The sequence below is a fragment of the Sabethes cyaneus genome, chromosome 1, assembly GCF_943734655.1.
Source record: "Sabethes cyaneus chromosome 1, idSabCyanKW18_F2, whole genome shotgun sequence".
NCBI classification, from domain to species: domain Eukaryota; kingdom Metazoa; phylum Arthropoda; class Insecta; order Diptera; family Culicidae; genus Sabethes; species Sabethes cyaneus.
In genome coordinates this window covers 147,377,459-147,393,817 of record NC_071353.1, presented here as the reverse complement: position 1 = coordinate 147,393,817, position 16,359 = coordinate 147,377,459, and the positions used below count along the sequence as shown (strand labels likewise).

At 43.9% G+C, this 16,359-nt stretch overlaps 4 protein-coding genes across 4 annotated transcripts; 2 read left to right on the top strand and 2 right to left on the bottom strand.

Annotated features, from left to right (window-relative positions):
* The first annotated feature begins 1,019 nt into the window (after nt 1–1,019).
* LOC128732652 (uncharacterized) lies at nt 1,020–2,472 on the top strand. Its single transcript, XM_053825944.1, has 3 exons — nt 1,020–1,335; nt 1,395–1,688; nt 1,745–2,472. Exons 1-3 carry the CDS (start codon nt 1,020–1,022, stop codon nt 2,470–2,472), a joined length of 1,338 nt encoding a protein of 445 aa, XP_053681919.1.
* Nucleotides 2,473–8,319: 5,847 nt separating this feature from the next.
* Nucleotides 8,320–9,723, bottom strand: LOC128732552 (uncharacterized). The gene is made up of 5 exons (XM_053825824.1): nt 9,501–9,723; nt 9,011–9,266; nt 8,549–8,955; nt 8,426–8,487; nt 8,320–8,362 (listed from the first exon to the last, which is right to left on the bottom strand). The coding sequence occupies exons 1-3, from the start codon at nt 9,638–9,640 to the stop codon at nt 8,680–8,682; spliced, it is 672 nt and encodes a 223-aa protein (XP_053681799.1). The 5' UTR covers nt 9,641–9,723; the 3' UTR covers nt 8,320–8,362; nt 8,426–8,487; nt 8,549–8,679.
* A 467-nt stretch (nt 9,724–10,190) lies between these two features.
* On the top strand, nt 10,191–11,431 carry LOC128745706 (zinc finger protein 226-like). The gene is made up of 2 exons (XM_053842789.1): nt 10,191–10,348; nt 10,408–11,431. The coding sequence occupies exons 1-2, from the start codon at nt 10,236–10,238 to the stop codon at nt 11,312–11,314; spliced, it is 1,020 nt and encodes a 339-aa protein (XP_053698764.1). The 5' UTR covers nt 10,191–10,235; the 3' UTR covers nt 11,315–11,431.
* Nucleotides 11,432–11,748: 317 nt separating this feature from the next.
* Nucleotides 11,749–13,337, bottom strand: LOC128746410 (zinc finger protein OZF-like). The gene is made up of 2 exons (XM_053843458.1): nt 13,226–13,337; nt 11,749–13,153 (listed from the first exon to the last, which is right to left on the bottom strand). Exons 1-2 carry the CDS (start codon nt 13,255–13,257, stop codon nt 11,749–11,751), a joined length of 1,437 nt encoding a protein of 478 aa, XP_053699433.1. The 5' UTR covers nt 13,258–13,337.
* Nucleotides 13,338–16,359: the final 3,022 nt, after the last annotated feature.

The window sequence follows — 16,359 nt, the reverse complement described above, 5'->3', positions numbered from 1 at the left end:
TGCTTTGGCATTGGCATGCCCTGTCCAATCGCTTATCACCGCCACCGATGCAATGTGCACCATGGAAACCGTTAAAATCGAATTAAACAAGCGGAGAAATGACGACGACGACGACGACGACGATGTTGTAAGAATTTACACATTCGAACGTTTGAGTGGTGATTTTCTTTAGCTTACGTGAAGGAATTAATCGGTCACATATCTAGTAATTCCGGCAGATTCGGCCCGTTGGAATTCCGGTTCACTAAAGCGGTGGCTATGATCTTGGAATAACGTGAGCTCGAGTTCAGATTGAATTGCGCGTCTTCGAAAAGGTGTGTGTAAATATGTTTTATGGGCAGAGTGTGTGGTTATAAAAAGACTGGGAAAAGACGCCGTGAAATGTTCCAATCGAGAACAATTTCCTGAGCCTGCTTCGTCAGAAGTATAACTTTTTTATAACCATATTTTGTTATAACAATTATTTAATAATAAATTAAATATCAACAATTAAATTATTATCGATTTTTTCTGTGGGTAGTAAAAGGCGCGCATGACGGACGTTTAATAATGGAAATATTATATCAATATTTACAACATTTTAACTGAGGTCAGTTGGCTCGTGTATCAAAATAGAATGACCAGATGATCGTTGAATGATATTAACGATAACGCGATGGCACATAAATTCGGGAATCAACGTTTTTATAGATGTGAATATTAAATTCAATGTCACAATAATATTACTCAGCAAAGTAGGTAACAAAATGTGTTAAGCGTTTGTGAATTTTTAGAACCCGTTGCCAAGAAAGTAAGCAATTTTTCAATAAGATCAAAACTGCCACTACTCGCAGAACGGTCCCTTTCCCATATAAATAGGACTGTAAGAGTAAGCGGTTTATCGTCGTACCAAACTGTAAGAAAATTCCAGTTTCATCAACCAAAGTCACGTTCGAAAGTTTTTGTTACAATATAAAGTCTCATTCATGTCTTCCTGCAGTAAACCGATTCCAAGATATTCTAGCGCGGCTGCTCTCACAATGGACACCGCATATTCGGCGGAAATTATCAACAAATTCAGCAATCTAAATCTGCGCAACAAGTCCCCCAAGCAGCCGGAATATGGCAAACTAACGCCCGATCAAATAATGGATATCCACCGACCCGACGAGAACCGACCGAAGTCGGCCTTTGTTCCTGCGGTTTGTAACTTTCAAACCGCCCGGAAGATGGCGCAGGAAAATCTCGAACACCAACCGCTACCGGACGCTGTCATGGACATAGCCTTCCGGAAAGCGCAGGTTGCCGGTTCGGCGAATCCCGGTGTGGCTTTGGAGGTGGGCCCCTATGCCACAGGTAATGAGTTGTTAACAGTTCGTGCTTTGTTTAAATAATGAAACTAATGTGAATTTTAGCCGTTGGTTGCAAAAACTACAAAGCCGGACCGACGAAGTGTACCAAATACAGAGTTTACCGTCCGAAAACATGTGGAGTTATCCCGAAACCGTTGAGTGCATCCGGTTTGAACGAACGAATACCGGAATTCAAGAAGCGTGAAAAAGTTTGCCCCATGGATTTGGCCATAGGGTGGGATTATCGCACCAAACGGGAGCCGAGTCGGGCAATGTTCATGGATGGTTCAAAACCTTCGGTTGCTCCACCGATTTTCGAAGTGGTTGAACCACCCAAAGATCTTAATCTACCGAATGGTAAGTAGCAGTCATTTATTCATGTTTAGTTAATGAACAATTTATTAAAATTTTAGTGGTTCACTCCGGAGGAGTGTTCTCGAACACGCTCGGCGAGGAGGACTTTTTCGATCGGGACATAATACGGCAGCACGACGAATACACGCAAAACTACAACTTGGCCAACCGCTGCAAGTGCAACGGCAGTGCCAAGCCGAGATCGGCCAAATCCAACCGATCGGCTAAATCGGATCGGCAAATTGTGGCCACCTCAAACGAACAACCAAACAAAGTGGAACAAAGTGGTGCCGAGCTGCCGGATCTGGTTCAGCAGCAGCGCCCGAAAGGTTCACCGAACGTGATGCAGGAAATTCGCTCGCAAAGCTCCAGACAGCGTACGCCGGTTGACGGTAAGCAAAGCAAAGATAGCAACAAAATACCCCGGCTCTGCCACAGCAACAATGCCGCACCGGGTGACGAGTTTACCTACAAGGTGCAGCATGAGTTCCGGTGTGCCTTCAAGGCGGGCATCCCGCAGAGCAACTCGTCCGGAACGGTCGCCAGCTTTGACAGTGGTATTTCCAACTGCTCGCAGAAAAATGAACCGAAAAAATTGAACGTCCCGAAGCCGCGGGATCCGTACATTAAGAAGAACTACATTATCGATACGTTGGCGCCTCCGTTTGCCTTTTGGAAAAAGGGTTCCGGCTATCCGGACTATTGGCGGCTGGTCAGCGTGTATCAGCACGCTTACAAGCCCGCGGAGAAACGAAAATATCCACTGCTAAAGACGGTTTATCAGTAGAAAAAAAACGACCGGTTGTCGTTTAAGTTTAGCTTTTCTTTCAGTGAATGGTGCACCTTAGCTTGCTAGTGATGTATTGTTGTAATTCTTAGCTTCCAATGTTTGGCAATAAAGAAACATGATTAGTTATAATATTGTAGCAAACACCTTTTGAGCGACTATTCAAATGCCTGCGTAAGTTTCTTGACTCAAGATGTAGACGTAGTGGTAGAGCTGCTGCAGTATCTCTGCTTTCGATTGCATCGCATTAGAAAACATCACTTTCGTAACCATGCAGCGTTAAAGCGTCCAAAGAGTTGTGGTATAAAGACAGCCACTCTTCTGGACAGGTGGACAGTATCTGAAAACGTCGATAGTTTCTTCTGCTTTCGGCGTAGTCTTACAGCGATCGCTCCCAATCGCTAAATCAACTCCCGTTTTCTTCAGCGGCTAAATTATCTGAAATTGATCCTCCCAAAGTCCCAACCAACCAGAGGTGCTGCCGACCTCAGGATAGAATTTCTACAGCCCGGAAAGGTACTTTCAAATCCATTTGGGCGACTTTAACGTGAAGAGCCTCAAACAACGCAATACTTAAACGCATCCTGCTACGCCAAGGCCTAGGATAGATAAGTGAAAACCGAGAGTTGTGTTTGGTAGACCGCTCTTCCCTCATGGGCCATCGCATAAAGGCAACGGTTTCGCGCGACAGCTTTACAGAAAACTGGATGCACTGCATCAGCCGAAAATGGAGAAGGATGTTCTAGACGTCCAAGCAAACGCCACGCTAATGTTGCATCCAACCATCCGCGACTCACTGGTGTGCTTAGGCTGGGGCACACTGGGACAAGTGCTCCGCCTTCTCGGTAAAATTAATTGTAAATTGAGATCCGCAGTTCAATCGGCCATTATTTTTGTCATAAATTAATTGTACAAAAATATCTCCAGTTTTCGAACTACATACAACTGAGGAAGCCTGCAAGTCGTAGGCGAAATACGTACCAGTCAAGAATAAATATGCATAGTAGAATTAAAGGTTTCGTATTCTACTAAGACGCTCCAAAAACTTCAGTCCCCATGGAAGATGGGAATGTCTTCAAGAAGTCAAACGAGAAATTTGGTTGCTGAAGACCACCAAAGTCGCTGGTAAGAACCGTTTACCGGAAGAGATTTATACACATGACCGAGAAACGCTGTCAACGGCCCAGTGAGATTACTTCGAAGATTTTGAGAAGGAGAAGAAGCTATCGGAGGAATAAATGAAAGAAGAGGTTTGTCCCATCTGGACAAAATGGATGATCGGCTCGAATGCTGCAATTACTGCGGCATAACTGTGCTAAACGCAGCCTGCAAGGTACTCTCCCAGAATTACCAGGCAGGTTTTGGGTGGGCTTACCATCCGACAGATCTTGCAGAAATGTCGGAAGTATAACGTACCCACGCATCACATCTTTATTGATTTTAAAGCAACATGCGATTCACTCGATCGAGACCAGCTATGGCAGATAATGTACGAACACGGTTTTCCGGATAAACTGACGCGACTGATCAGAGCTACTTTGAATCGAATGATGTTGTTCGTGCGCATCTCGGGGACACTCTCGGGACACGACGACGGCTCTTGAGGGAGTGATCCGACGAGTGGGTATTGAAACGACAGGAACGACTTTCACCAAGGTTAGCCAACTTGTAGGCGTTGAAAATGACTTTGATATCATAGCCACAACCCACAGGACGCACTCGCCCTTGCCCTGTTCGAGCGGAAAGTGTTGCGAACGATATTTCGTGGAGTACAAACTGAAAGTGCAGAGTAACGGAGGCGTATGAATCGTGAGCTACAGGCGCTGCTTGGAGAGATTTTCATCGTATATCGACGCATCGTAAGGACAATAATACGAGGAAAATAGTTCTCTTCAACAGCCGGCACTAGAAACAAGGGGGCTAAACGAGCAAGATACATAGCTTGACCAGCTCGATAGTGATTGGCCACTTCTAAGCGACTGGTAATTTGACGAGGCCCTTAATCGAGATGAATGGAGACGACTTCTCTAAACAGTACGAGGCACCCCAGCTCTATACTGCTGACGACAACGGTAACCAATAAGCATTAGTATATGCAGTAAATCAATCGTTTATTAGCATCCCTGGCGTTTTATACTGCAAGTTGCTGTTTATCAGCCTTTTGACTGCAGAACTGTTGTAAATTAGCATCCACAATTCTATTTAAATTCTTCTTGTCAGTAACTAGCTGCAAATAAGCATTGTCAGCACTATAAAAGGACTAGCAGTAAAGTAGTCGCATATTTTGCCAAAATAGCATTTAAGGCAACTTAAATGTTCATTGGCTTGCATTTAAATTGCATTGGAAATGCTTACTGATTACCTGGGGGTGGTTATAGCACTGACGAACTGACATGACACGGGCGTTTCATTTTTGACTCACAAGATCTTGCAAGCAAACGACCACTTGCTTACAAGCGAGCGATCGCTTATGTCAAACAGCAGAGAGATTTACAAAGGCGTAAGACAGATTTATACAAAATTCAGTTTGTTTCAACGGAAATCTGTATGATGATGTATGAATATCGCAAATCACCCGGTGGGTAATTCTTTGTGTATTGCAAAAACAAAGGATAAAGGTGCATTCACTTGTGCTCCTGGTGTGTTTTTATTTTTTCGTGTCGGTTAGTTAGTGAATGACATTCTGCCAAACCTGTTCTCTACTTTTCCAAGATAAACCCAAGATAAAAAAAGAAAACTAGAAACCAAATAATAAATTGGACAAAAAAGGTGTAAAAACGGGACAAAAAAGGAAAAAACCGTAGAGAAAAGGAAAAAATACGATTGCATAAAAATGGAGAAACGAGAACAGAAAAGGAAGGAAAACTGGATAGAAAAAGAAAAAAATATAGAAACAAATGAAAACGGAAGACAAAAAGGCTGAAACGAAAAAGAAAAATAGAACATGACAGAAAAGTGGGCAAGCCAGGACATAATAAGAGGAAAAGCGGAACAGCGAAAAAGCGAAAAACGACGAAAAGCGGGACCGATTAAAGAAAAAAGTCGAGAGTCAGACGGAAAATGATAAAAAACTAGACAGGAAAAGAGGAAAAACGATACAGAAAGATTAAAAAAAATCAAAACGGAGAACAAAAAAGATAAAACGAAAAAGAAAAATAGAACGTGACAGAACAGGGGAATATAGGACGAAAAAAGACGAAAACCGGAATCAAACAGAAGTAATAAGTCGAAAGCCGGACAGAAAAGGACAAAAAACGAGTGAAAACGGGCCAGAAAATTATGAAATACGGAACGTAAAATTCAGGGCTTGGGAAAAGGACGAATAGTAAAGGAACAGAAAAGAGGAAATAGTGGATAGAAAAAAGAAAAAAAGGCAAGTGAAAAAGAGGGAAAACGAGACAAGAAAGAGATCACGGAACACTAAACAAGAGAAACCAAAAAAGAAAAGAAGAATAGCGAAGGAGGAAAATGAAAGTCGATACATAGAGGAAACGTGGAAAACGGAAACAAGGGGTAAAACGCTATATTAAGGGAGAAAGTTGGGACATAAAAAGAGGAGAAAACGAAGAAAAGTAAAACAGAAAAAAATGAACTAAAGAAAAAGGTAACACGGACCAGAAAAGACGAAAAAAAGGAAAACCTGAGACAAAGGGGAAAGCGAAAACGAAAGGAGATAAAAACAGTTATAATGTTATAATGAACAGTTATATGAAAACTGGAAACGAGAAAAAAAGAAAGCGGGAAACGGGAAAGAAGATATCAAAAAACAAAACAAGACTGAAAACAAGAAAAAAATGGTTAGAAAACGGAATAAAACGGAACAATGAAACAGGAAAAATGGTAGAGAAAAAATGGCAAACGAGTGAAAATAATGAAAAACGGGACGGGAAAAGGGAAAAACCGAACCGAAAGAAAAGAGGTAAAACGTGTAAAATAAGACGAAAATTGTCAATTTAATTTCAAGCAAAACTTTGTGTATATGTGCGGTTTACAAGTAAAATTCAAGTTCAAATCAATTCAAATTCAAAAGTATAATTTAATGTTCTTTGTCAAGTTCGATTTCAAGTTCCACTTGAGCTCTAATTTCTAGTGCAGTTGCAAGTCCAATCACCAGTCCAATCCCCAATTTTGATTTTAACTCCCATTGCACCCCAAAAGTCTGGAGGTTTGAATCTAATCGGCCGATATTTTTGTGGTAGGTAATAATAGATCGCTGAGATCGGCATGAGTCGCACGTGTCCAACGACGGAAGAAAAGGGTCTTTGTCGAACAAGCATCGGTGCTGTCGAAGGACAATGACCGGCATCAAGAAAATCTTTATCGCTAGGGATCCCTATTAGCACAGTTGTTATAAAGCAGTTGTGGCAATTGATTTAGAACCACCTTCAGTCGTAATTGAAAAGTGCAAAAATTGAAAAGTGCGCAGCTGGAGGAGGGAGCAGATTTAAGAAGGAACCTAGAGAATGATCGAGGAGCGAAGAGATGAAAAACGGCGTTGAGCGAAGCAGAGCGCCTAAGATATCTGCCCCTCAACGGTATGCCGGACTGCAGAGGACTGTTCAACAGTTTTGCTTATTTTTGGTGATATCCATTTCCGAAGAAAGATCAAATGCCGCCGCCACTAGCAGTATCCAGTTGTATGATATTTTTCGCCACCATAGTAGTGAAAGGACGAATGCCGCTAAACTTGTCAATTTGTCAGTACAACAACTGGTTCAGCCAGTTGTTAAGCACTGGGTAGACCGTAGAGTTAGGTGAGTACTTGGTTCATCCTCCACCAAAAAAGCGTTTGCAGGATTTGTTCAGTATCTGGTAGAACTTTCGCGTTTCCTACGAACGATGCAGCCGCTTCAACACCTCATACTTCTGCTCTTCTAGGCAGCACTTTTCCTCCCGGAAGATTCACTGCATGTCAGCCGCCTGATGCTCTCTGGTACACTGCCAATGGCTGTTTTTATGGAATTCTAGCTCGTTTTTCTCGTAACTCGTAGTTTACGAAGACATCAAGCTATCCTAGCTATCCTGGTCCTGACTGGCGTTAGAGCCGAATGTTGCTCACAGTGAAGAGTTTTGGGTGCATCTTGACCATTACTCCACTATCTAGTGATCGTTTCGAGTCAACGTTAGAGCTTTTAAGAATCGGACGTCAATGATGTCTCAGTAGTATCGGCTGTAGACCAAAATGTGACCGATCTTTGCTGCTGTCTGAGCTGGTGTCCTTGTGTAAAAGCATATAGTGGAAGAACGTGCCACGTACGGTCAAGTTCTTGGAAGCGTCAAAGTATATAAGTCTTAGGTGCATTTCATTGGTCAGCGGGTCCAATCAACGGTTGGTATTCTTTCTCCTGGACGATCCGAGCCTTGAAATCCCCGATGACGATCTTGATGCCATGTTTTTGGGGCAACGACCGTATTCATGATCCACCTGGGCGTAGAATTCCTCCTTGTCGTCATCGACACTTCCGAGGTGAGGGCTGAAGAACCGGCCCTTTATTCTTAACCTCCACATTCGAGGATCGTTTGGCTACCACGCAATCATCCGTTTCCGCATCTCACCCATCCATCACTATGAAAGCTGTACCCAGATCGTGTGTTGCCACTGCTCTGATGATATGTGGTATGTCCATCGCTGAAGGTTTATACCATTGAGCCCTTCCAGCACACCTTCGTAGCCCTGCAATGACGCTACGTCGAACTTGGGGCTCTTCAATGCATCGGAGCCGGAGATTTTTCTCATTTAAACGAAAATTTTACGATTGCTTCGTTATGAGCTTAATCAGCTTTATTTCGGCAAACCATTTAATTGTTGTCGCAGTGCCGAACAAGGTGGAGATCTGATTAATATCTCTCAATTCGTTTGATTTTGTACGTTTCCCATCGGCTCGGTGGTCTGAAAATGATTTAGATATGGTTATTTCATGGCCAACTTGATCGAGTACCGGTTTCAGCTCACATCACACTTAATGACGTCGATCTGTTGGCCCTGTCTCAGACATAGCAAAGGTAAATGAGTATCTGAAAGAGGACTATTTTGAAGCAAAGATTTAGTTGGCAGCGCTCGATATAGTTTTATTACTCTGAAATTTTTTCAGGGAACTTTGTGAACAATTTCGATACTCCACACTGCTGACACGACCGATCCATGACCAATTTACAATTTATACAAAAAACGCTCGTTAATATTTGAAGGCCCTTATCCATTTGCTGCTATACATTTTCTTCTTTGCAAGACGATTCCATCTTATTTGGGCTTGGTTCCTCGGATGGACGCAGCACAAGCTGCGGATGCCGCCGCATAAACCCGTAGTACCAATCGCGCCCGCTCATCTCTTTCTCATTCCAGCTGGAAGGATAATTGACTTTCAGTTTTCTGGCAAACTGGTACGCCAGCCGTCGGAAGTCACCGATGCTTAGCTCGTTACCACTGTCGTGAAATTGTTTCGTATAGATGATGAAGGCTTCCTCTTCTTCTACGCTGAATACCTACAAAAATTGGGTTAAATCGAAGTTGCAAAATGCTATACACCATAATACTCACCCGCTTTACGGCACATGCTGCGTACGTGCCAACCCTTTTGATGGTTTCCAGCAGCTGCTCGTCACTGACGTTGGAAATATCGTCGTACTTCAAGGCTACATTATCCATATGGCGCTGCAAAGTCGTTCGAGGCAGATGATAGAATCGCGCTCCAGCCCTTAGCCTAATTTGACCGGATTTTATGGCTCTGATAGCCTGAACGACTGTCGTCAGGTCTACGCTGCCCCGATCGGTCGTTCGCTTATGCCGGGATGTACTGCATATTGGAATGAATAGAAAAAATGACATTTGCCATATTATGCTCATTTATTTCGTCAGGTTTAATAACATGAAACATACAGAAATTATTTACTTGTTTCGATAAGCTTTCAAATTACTTAAAAGTGCAAGCTTTTTAATATAATTGCACTACTTTTAATGCTTTATTTTTTTCATTCACCCCTTGAGTACACTACTGGATGGAAAGAACGGCCAATGAACACAACTTTACCTTATCTGTTCTGTTTTGATTACGGGCTCAACTTTGTAAATCGGAATGGCAACTTTCTCCGGGTGTTCGGTGTTCTCTAGTGGATCCATATCGTCGATAATTTCACACTCTTCTTGTTTGATTTGAATTAATTCATCCATTTTTGCGCTATTCACTGGTACTGCAACAGTTTAAGTTACCGAACTGCTAAAACGGGCTAAAACTGCAACAACCGCAACAACTCCTCAAATTTTGTTTTGTTTTGCTTTGCTTGTTCCTGTTCTGCTCGACTGATCAGAGATGCCACATTTTTCTTAAAAAAAATTCCAGCTATTCGAAGTACAAAAGAACGTACAAAACCGATTGTTGATTTTTAAAATAATCTGCAAAAATCCGCACAAATTTCTGCTAAATCTGCAAAAAAAAACTTTGAAGACTTGCAAAGCTTGCAAACTTTATAAATTGCCAATGGAATTTGACAGCAATAGAACACCCCTTGGTTTTCGAGCAGTTGCACTGCAGGCAGGGTGCAGAGCGTGCAGCTGCAGAGGGGTGCAGGCAGGCAGAATGGCAGATGCAAACTCAAAATCCTCTGTTGGTTCAGCGCGTTTGTGGCTTACCGACCTGAAATCAGCAAAACAACGATAACCACAGCCGATCGTAACGATTTAAAACATTATTGAGTTGAAAATATTGTTCTGTTTTAGATGCTTCGCATTTGGCCTTTTTCTACTAACTATAATTTCATGAAATAAAATGGACATCACTATTAAAACTGAAAAACCCGAACATTTTGTTTCGGGACAAAAGGACGCCGATTATATCGCGAACAATTCGGAAGACTATGTTGTTAAAACGGAATTAACAAGGTAAGTAAACTCGAGTCAACCGAAAGTAACAAGACAGTGAATGTCCTTTTCGTTTTCAGCCCAAACCAATCGGGCGAACCGATTGGTTCCATTCGTCCAGACCCAGGTCCCAGGATTGGTTGCAGACTACATGCGTGTCCTATCTGCGGTAAAGCTTTCCAGAAACGATCCTATATGATTACGCATATTTGTACGCACACAGGTGAGCGGGCTTTCAAATGTGATAAATGCGGAAAAAGCTTCATGTCAAAGGAGCACCTTCAGACGCACGAGCGAACACATTCCGGTAAGCAGCGAAATAAGTGTGATGTTTGCGGACGAATTTGTGATTCGAAAATCGAACTGGTAGCTCACGTAAAGATTCACAACGGTGAGGATCCCTTCAAGTGCGAAATCTGTGGCAAGAGTTTGCGTGCCTTCAAAAGCTTGACAGTGCACCAGCGGCATCACACCGGACAAGACTTGTTTAAATGCGATATCTGTGGCGGAGAGTTCGGATTCAAGGCCAATTTGAAGAAGCACATGATGAGCAAACACATGACCGAACGACCCTACAAATGCAGTTTGTGTGGAAAAGGATTTATTGCCAAGGACAAACTGGAGCGCCACATTCGCAGTCACCGGTTCGAATGTGTCGTCTGTGGGCAGAAATTCGTTACCGGTGCCAACCTGCAACACCACATGTTGGTACATACCGACCGGAATCCTCTCGCCTGTGATGTTTGCGGTAAAGTATATCCGGTAGACTCTGTGCTGCGAAAACACAGGGCGGCCGTGCACGGTATCTGTCAACCTTACGAGTGTTCACGTTGTGATCGACAATTTGAAACCAGTACGGGGCTGCGGGCACACAGTTTTACTCATTTCAGCGCGGAAGAGTACTTCGAATGTAAGCTGTGCGGCAAAAAGTATCAACGAGACACAGGTCTTATTACTCACATGAAAAGAAAACATTCCAGTATTTAGTGGCCACTAAGGAACGAGGATGTTGATCGCCGAACTTACCGGAAACCAGTCAACAAAAAGGTAATTTATATGTACTGTAAGAATGAAAAAGTGTACTAACTTACCGCTTAAGGTTCATACTAGTTCTTACGTTAACACAAATCCATAATTAAAGTCAAAACATCACTATAATTTATTACAACCCATATGTTGCAAAATGATTAATTGAAGAACTTTTTATGCCGAAGCGACCTATATGGTAAGTCAGCCTGCGAGAAAAACTACTTTTTACTCCGTTTAAAAACATGTTTATTTTAAAACTTCAAATGAAATACTCAATTAAAAATATCTACCAATGATTAACAGAGATATTGGATCTGGATTTAAAATGTCACAAAAGGGCTATAAACCACTCCGGTCACTGTAGAGGCGAACCAAAAAATATTCAACCGCATTCAGCTATAGGCAGTGCTTGAGCCCGCAAGCTGCTGATGTGACAGCAAATGCGCCGTCAGGCTTCTTTTGTCCGTATAACTTTTATTGCAGTGGCTGCACTTGTGCGGCCGTTCACTCATGTGCACTACCATGTGAGCTCTCAGTTTGCATTTCTTGGGGAACTCCTTAGCACAAATATCACACTGGAACATCTCTTCGCCATCAGCTTGCGGTGGTTGATGTACCAACGACGAGTGCAGCGTAAGACTTCCCTTTTTAACGTAGCTTCTGCTGCAGAGATTGCACTTGTGCAATCGTTTTCTCATGTGTACGATTATGAGGTGATTTCGCGTTCTTCGTTTGTTCGGAAATTTCTTGCCACAAATGTCACATTCGAACAAGTCTTGATGCTGGCGCGAATGCGATTTAAGGCTTCTTTCGCTGGTGAACCTTTTCCCGCAGATGCTGCATTTGTGGGGCGGTTCGCTCATGTGTACTACCATGTGAACGTACAAACCTGTCTTCGAGATGGACTCCTTATTACAAATGTGACATCTGTACAAGCCCTGTCCAGTGTGCAGCCGTTCGTGCGCTCTCAAGTAACTCGAAGTAGTAAAGTTCTTGCCACAGGTTGCGCACTCGAAAGGATTTTCTCCCCGGTGGACCTTTTCGTGAAGTTTAAGATTGGTTTTTGTTATACAAAGTTTACCACATACTTCACACTTGTTTTTCGGGGTGGTGGCATGTGTTTGTTCATGAATTTTAAGGTATGATTTTGACGAATATACTTTTCCGCAAACGGTGCACTCGAAAGACCGTTCACTAGAATGTAAATTCTTGTGCGAAGATAGAGTACCCTGGCTACTGAATGCCTTGCCGCAAACATCGCACTCGTAAGGTCTCTCGCCGGTGTGGATTCGTACATGTTCTGTCAAAAAGAATCTATACCTAAATTCCTTACCACAAATCTCACATATGTACGGTTTTGTGTATGGTTTTTGTTCCGTATGAGTCGCTTTGTGTCGTTCTAGATGGTATTGATCAACGAACGCCTTTGGGCACTCGTCACATTTGAAGGCTTTCTCGGCGGGAATGTTCCGTAGTTTACATGAATGATCCATATGTCGCTTAAGATGGTATCGATTCAAAAACATGCTTCCACACATACTACACCCGCAGGACCTTTCCGTGGCAGGATTTCGTTCGCTCGAGTGCATCCGCTTGTGCCGCGTCAGATGATGCCGATGGATGAATGCTTTACCGCATTCGTCACATTTGAAACATCTGTCGCCAATATGTGAGCGCAAGTGCACTCTCATAACTTGTCGCTTTCTAAAGGATTTGCCGCAAATCTCGCACTCATGGCTTTTGCCAACATCCTTTGGAGGAGCTTCGTAAGCCGATTCGCTTGGCTCGATCTTTGGGCTGTAACCAAACGAGGTAAACATTCGTCTTAGAAAACTTTCTTCGTATTATTTATTGTGAACTATATCTTACCTTTCAATCTCAATTTCATCACAATTTTCCATAGTGAAAAGGACCTCACTTTGAAGGCTTCTACCGGCAGAAAAACTATCATCCAGCAGCTGCAGCACTCGTTACAATCTTTGCAGTGGCAGTGGCAGTGCATCTGGAGTGGGTGGAGTCATGGAGTGTCAAACTCAAACATCACTGCTCGAATTCGTGATGGCACAGTTTCACGATCTCTTTTACTCTCATGAACTTTCCATAAGGCGTATAAGTGTGCAAATCTGTGCTTTTTTATTTGTCTTTAAAAAAATCAGAGGGGTTGTGTACAAGACACGACCGCATATATAGGTGACGCAGGACTACGTAAGTCTCTTTGTAGTAATAGTGGTATGCATTCATGCTTGTAATCATTCGATTCTTCATTTGTCATTTTTTTAAAAATTCATTGGACACAATGCGGTCTTAATGAATACTAATAAAAATAATAATAAAAATAATGTTAATAATAATAATAGTAGAACAAAAACTTAAATACAATTACTCTACACACGAAGAAACACATAACTATTGTCTTTGGGAGAGTCGTCTTCTAAAAGTATCGATTGAGATGTCGAAGTCAAATAACTCGTAGACTGTGTTGAACTGGGCTGCCATGTATCTTGTTGGGCTAAATAGACCGTAGTTGACTCTCCTTGCTTACTTACTTAATTACTTAATTGGCCTAACGTCTTATGACAAGGCCTGCGCAGTATAATTTCTCCATCTGTTTCGGTCCATGGCAACTGATCTCCAGTTCCGCGGGCACCCAGTGCTCGCCAGATCTCGCTCCACCTGGTCTTGCCACCTCGCTCGCTGTGCCCCTCTTCGTCTTGTTCCTACCGGATTTGATGCGAAAACCATTTTTGCAGGATAGTTGTCCGGCATTCTAGCAACATGTCCTGCCCAACGTATCCGTCCAGTTTTAACCACTTTCTGAATACTTGGTTCGCCGTAGAGACGCGCGAGCTCGTGGTTCATTCTTCGCCTCCATACACCGTTCTCTTGTACTCCGCCAAAGATGGTTCTTAGCACCCGCCGTTCGAAAACTCCGAGTGCTCGTAGGTCCTCTTCTAGCAATGTCCACGTTTCGTGCCCGTAGAGGACAACCGGTCTAATTAGCGTTTTGTACAATGTGCACTTTGTACGGGGGCTCAGATTGTTCGACCGCAAGTGTTTGTGGAGTCCGTAGTAGGCCCGACTTCCGCTGATAATACGTCTCTTAATCTCACGGCTGGTATTGTTGTCCTCTGTTGCCAGCGAGCCAAGGTATACGAACTCGTCGACTACCTCGAACTCATCCCCGTCGATTACCACGGTGCTGCCCAAGCGAGCCCTGTCGCGCTCGGTCCCGCCCGCCAGCATATACTTCGTTTTAGACGTATTTATCTGCAATCCAATCTTCTCTGCTTCGCGTTTCAGTCTGGTGTACTGATCTTCCACCGCCTCAAATGTTCTGCCGACAGCATCCACGTCGTCAGCAAAGCAGATAAATTGACTGGATTTATTGAAAATCGTGCCCCGCATTTCGATCGCCGCTCGCCTTATAACACCTTCAAGCGCAATGTTGAATAGCAGGCAGGAAAGACCATCTCCTTGTCGAAGTCCCCTGCGAGATTCGAATGGGTCCGACAATCCACCCGAGATTCTCACACAGCACTGGATCCCATCCATCGTAGCCATGATAAGTCTAGTAAGCTTACCCGGAAAGCCGTTTTCGTCCAAAATTTTCCATAGCTCTTGTCGGTTTACGCCATCATATGCGGCTTTGAAATCGATGAACAGGTGGTGCGTGGGGACTCGGAATTCGCGGCACTTCTGGAGGATCTGCCGCAGGGTGAAGATTTGGTCTGTTGTAGACCGACCCTCCATGAAGCCGGCCTGGTAACTTCCCACAAATCTATTGGCTATTGGCGATAGTCGATGAAAGAGGACTTGGGACAGCACTTTGTAGGCGGCATTCAGGATAGTGATGGCTCGGTAGTTCTCACAATCCAGCTTATCACCTTTCTTGTAGATAGGGCAGATAACCCCGTCTTTCCACTCCTCCGGTAGTCGTTCCGTATCCCAAATCTTGACAATCTGTTGATGCAGCCAGCCGGCCAACTTGTCCGGGCCCATTTTAATAAGTTCCGCTCCAATGCCATCCTTTCCCGCTGCTTTGTTGTTCTTCAGCCGCTGGATGGCTTCTTTAACTTCCCTTATCGATGGGGGTGGCACATCTTCGTCGCTTGCTGCACCAATGTGGTCACTTCCTCCGCTATCATGGTCTTCCGCCTGCACGCCATTCAGGTGTTCATCGTAGTGCTGCTTCCACCTTTCGATCACCGCACGGTCATCAGTCAAGATACCTCCATCTTTATCTCTGCACATTTCGGCCCGCGGCACGAAGCCTTTGCGAGATCCGTTGAGTTTCTGATAGAACTTCCGTGTGTCGTGAAAGCGGTACAGCTGTTCGAGTTCTTCGCACTCCTTCTCCTCTTGGTGGCGCTTCTTTTCCTTGAAGAGTCGGGTTTGCTGCCTCCGCTTCTGTTTGTATCGCTCCACATTCTGACGGGTGGCTCTACGCAGCATTTGTACCCGCGCTGCGTTCTTCTCATCCAATATCTGCTGGCATTCCTCGTCAAACCATTCGTTACGTCGATTCGGTGCCACACTGCCTAGGACGTTCTCCGCTACGCTGTTAATGGCTGTTTTCACGGCATTCCAACAGTCTTCAAGAGGGGCTTCATCCAGCTCTCCCTCTTCCGGCAGCGCGGTTTCGAGAGATAACGCGTAGTTTTCGGCGACCTCTGGTTGCTTCAGTCGCGCTAGATTATACCGTGGCGGGCGGCGGTATCGTATGTTGTTCACAACAGATAGTTTTTGACGTATCCTTACCATCACTAGGTAGTGATCCGAATCAATGTTAGCGCCCGGATAGGTTCTGACGTCGATAATGTCTGAAAAGTGCCGACCATCTATCAGAACGTGGTCGATTTGTGATTCTGTCTGGTTGGGTGATCTCCAGGTGTACCGATGGTAGAGGTTATGCTGGAAGAAGGTACTACGTATGGCCATGTTCTTGAAGGCGGCGAAGTCGACAAGTCTTAGGCCGTTTTTGTTCATTTGCGGGTGGGCGCTGT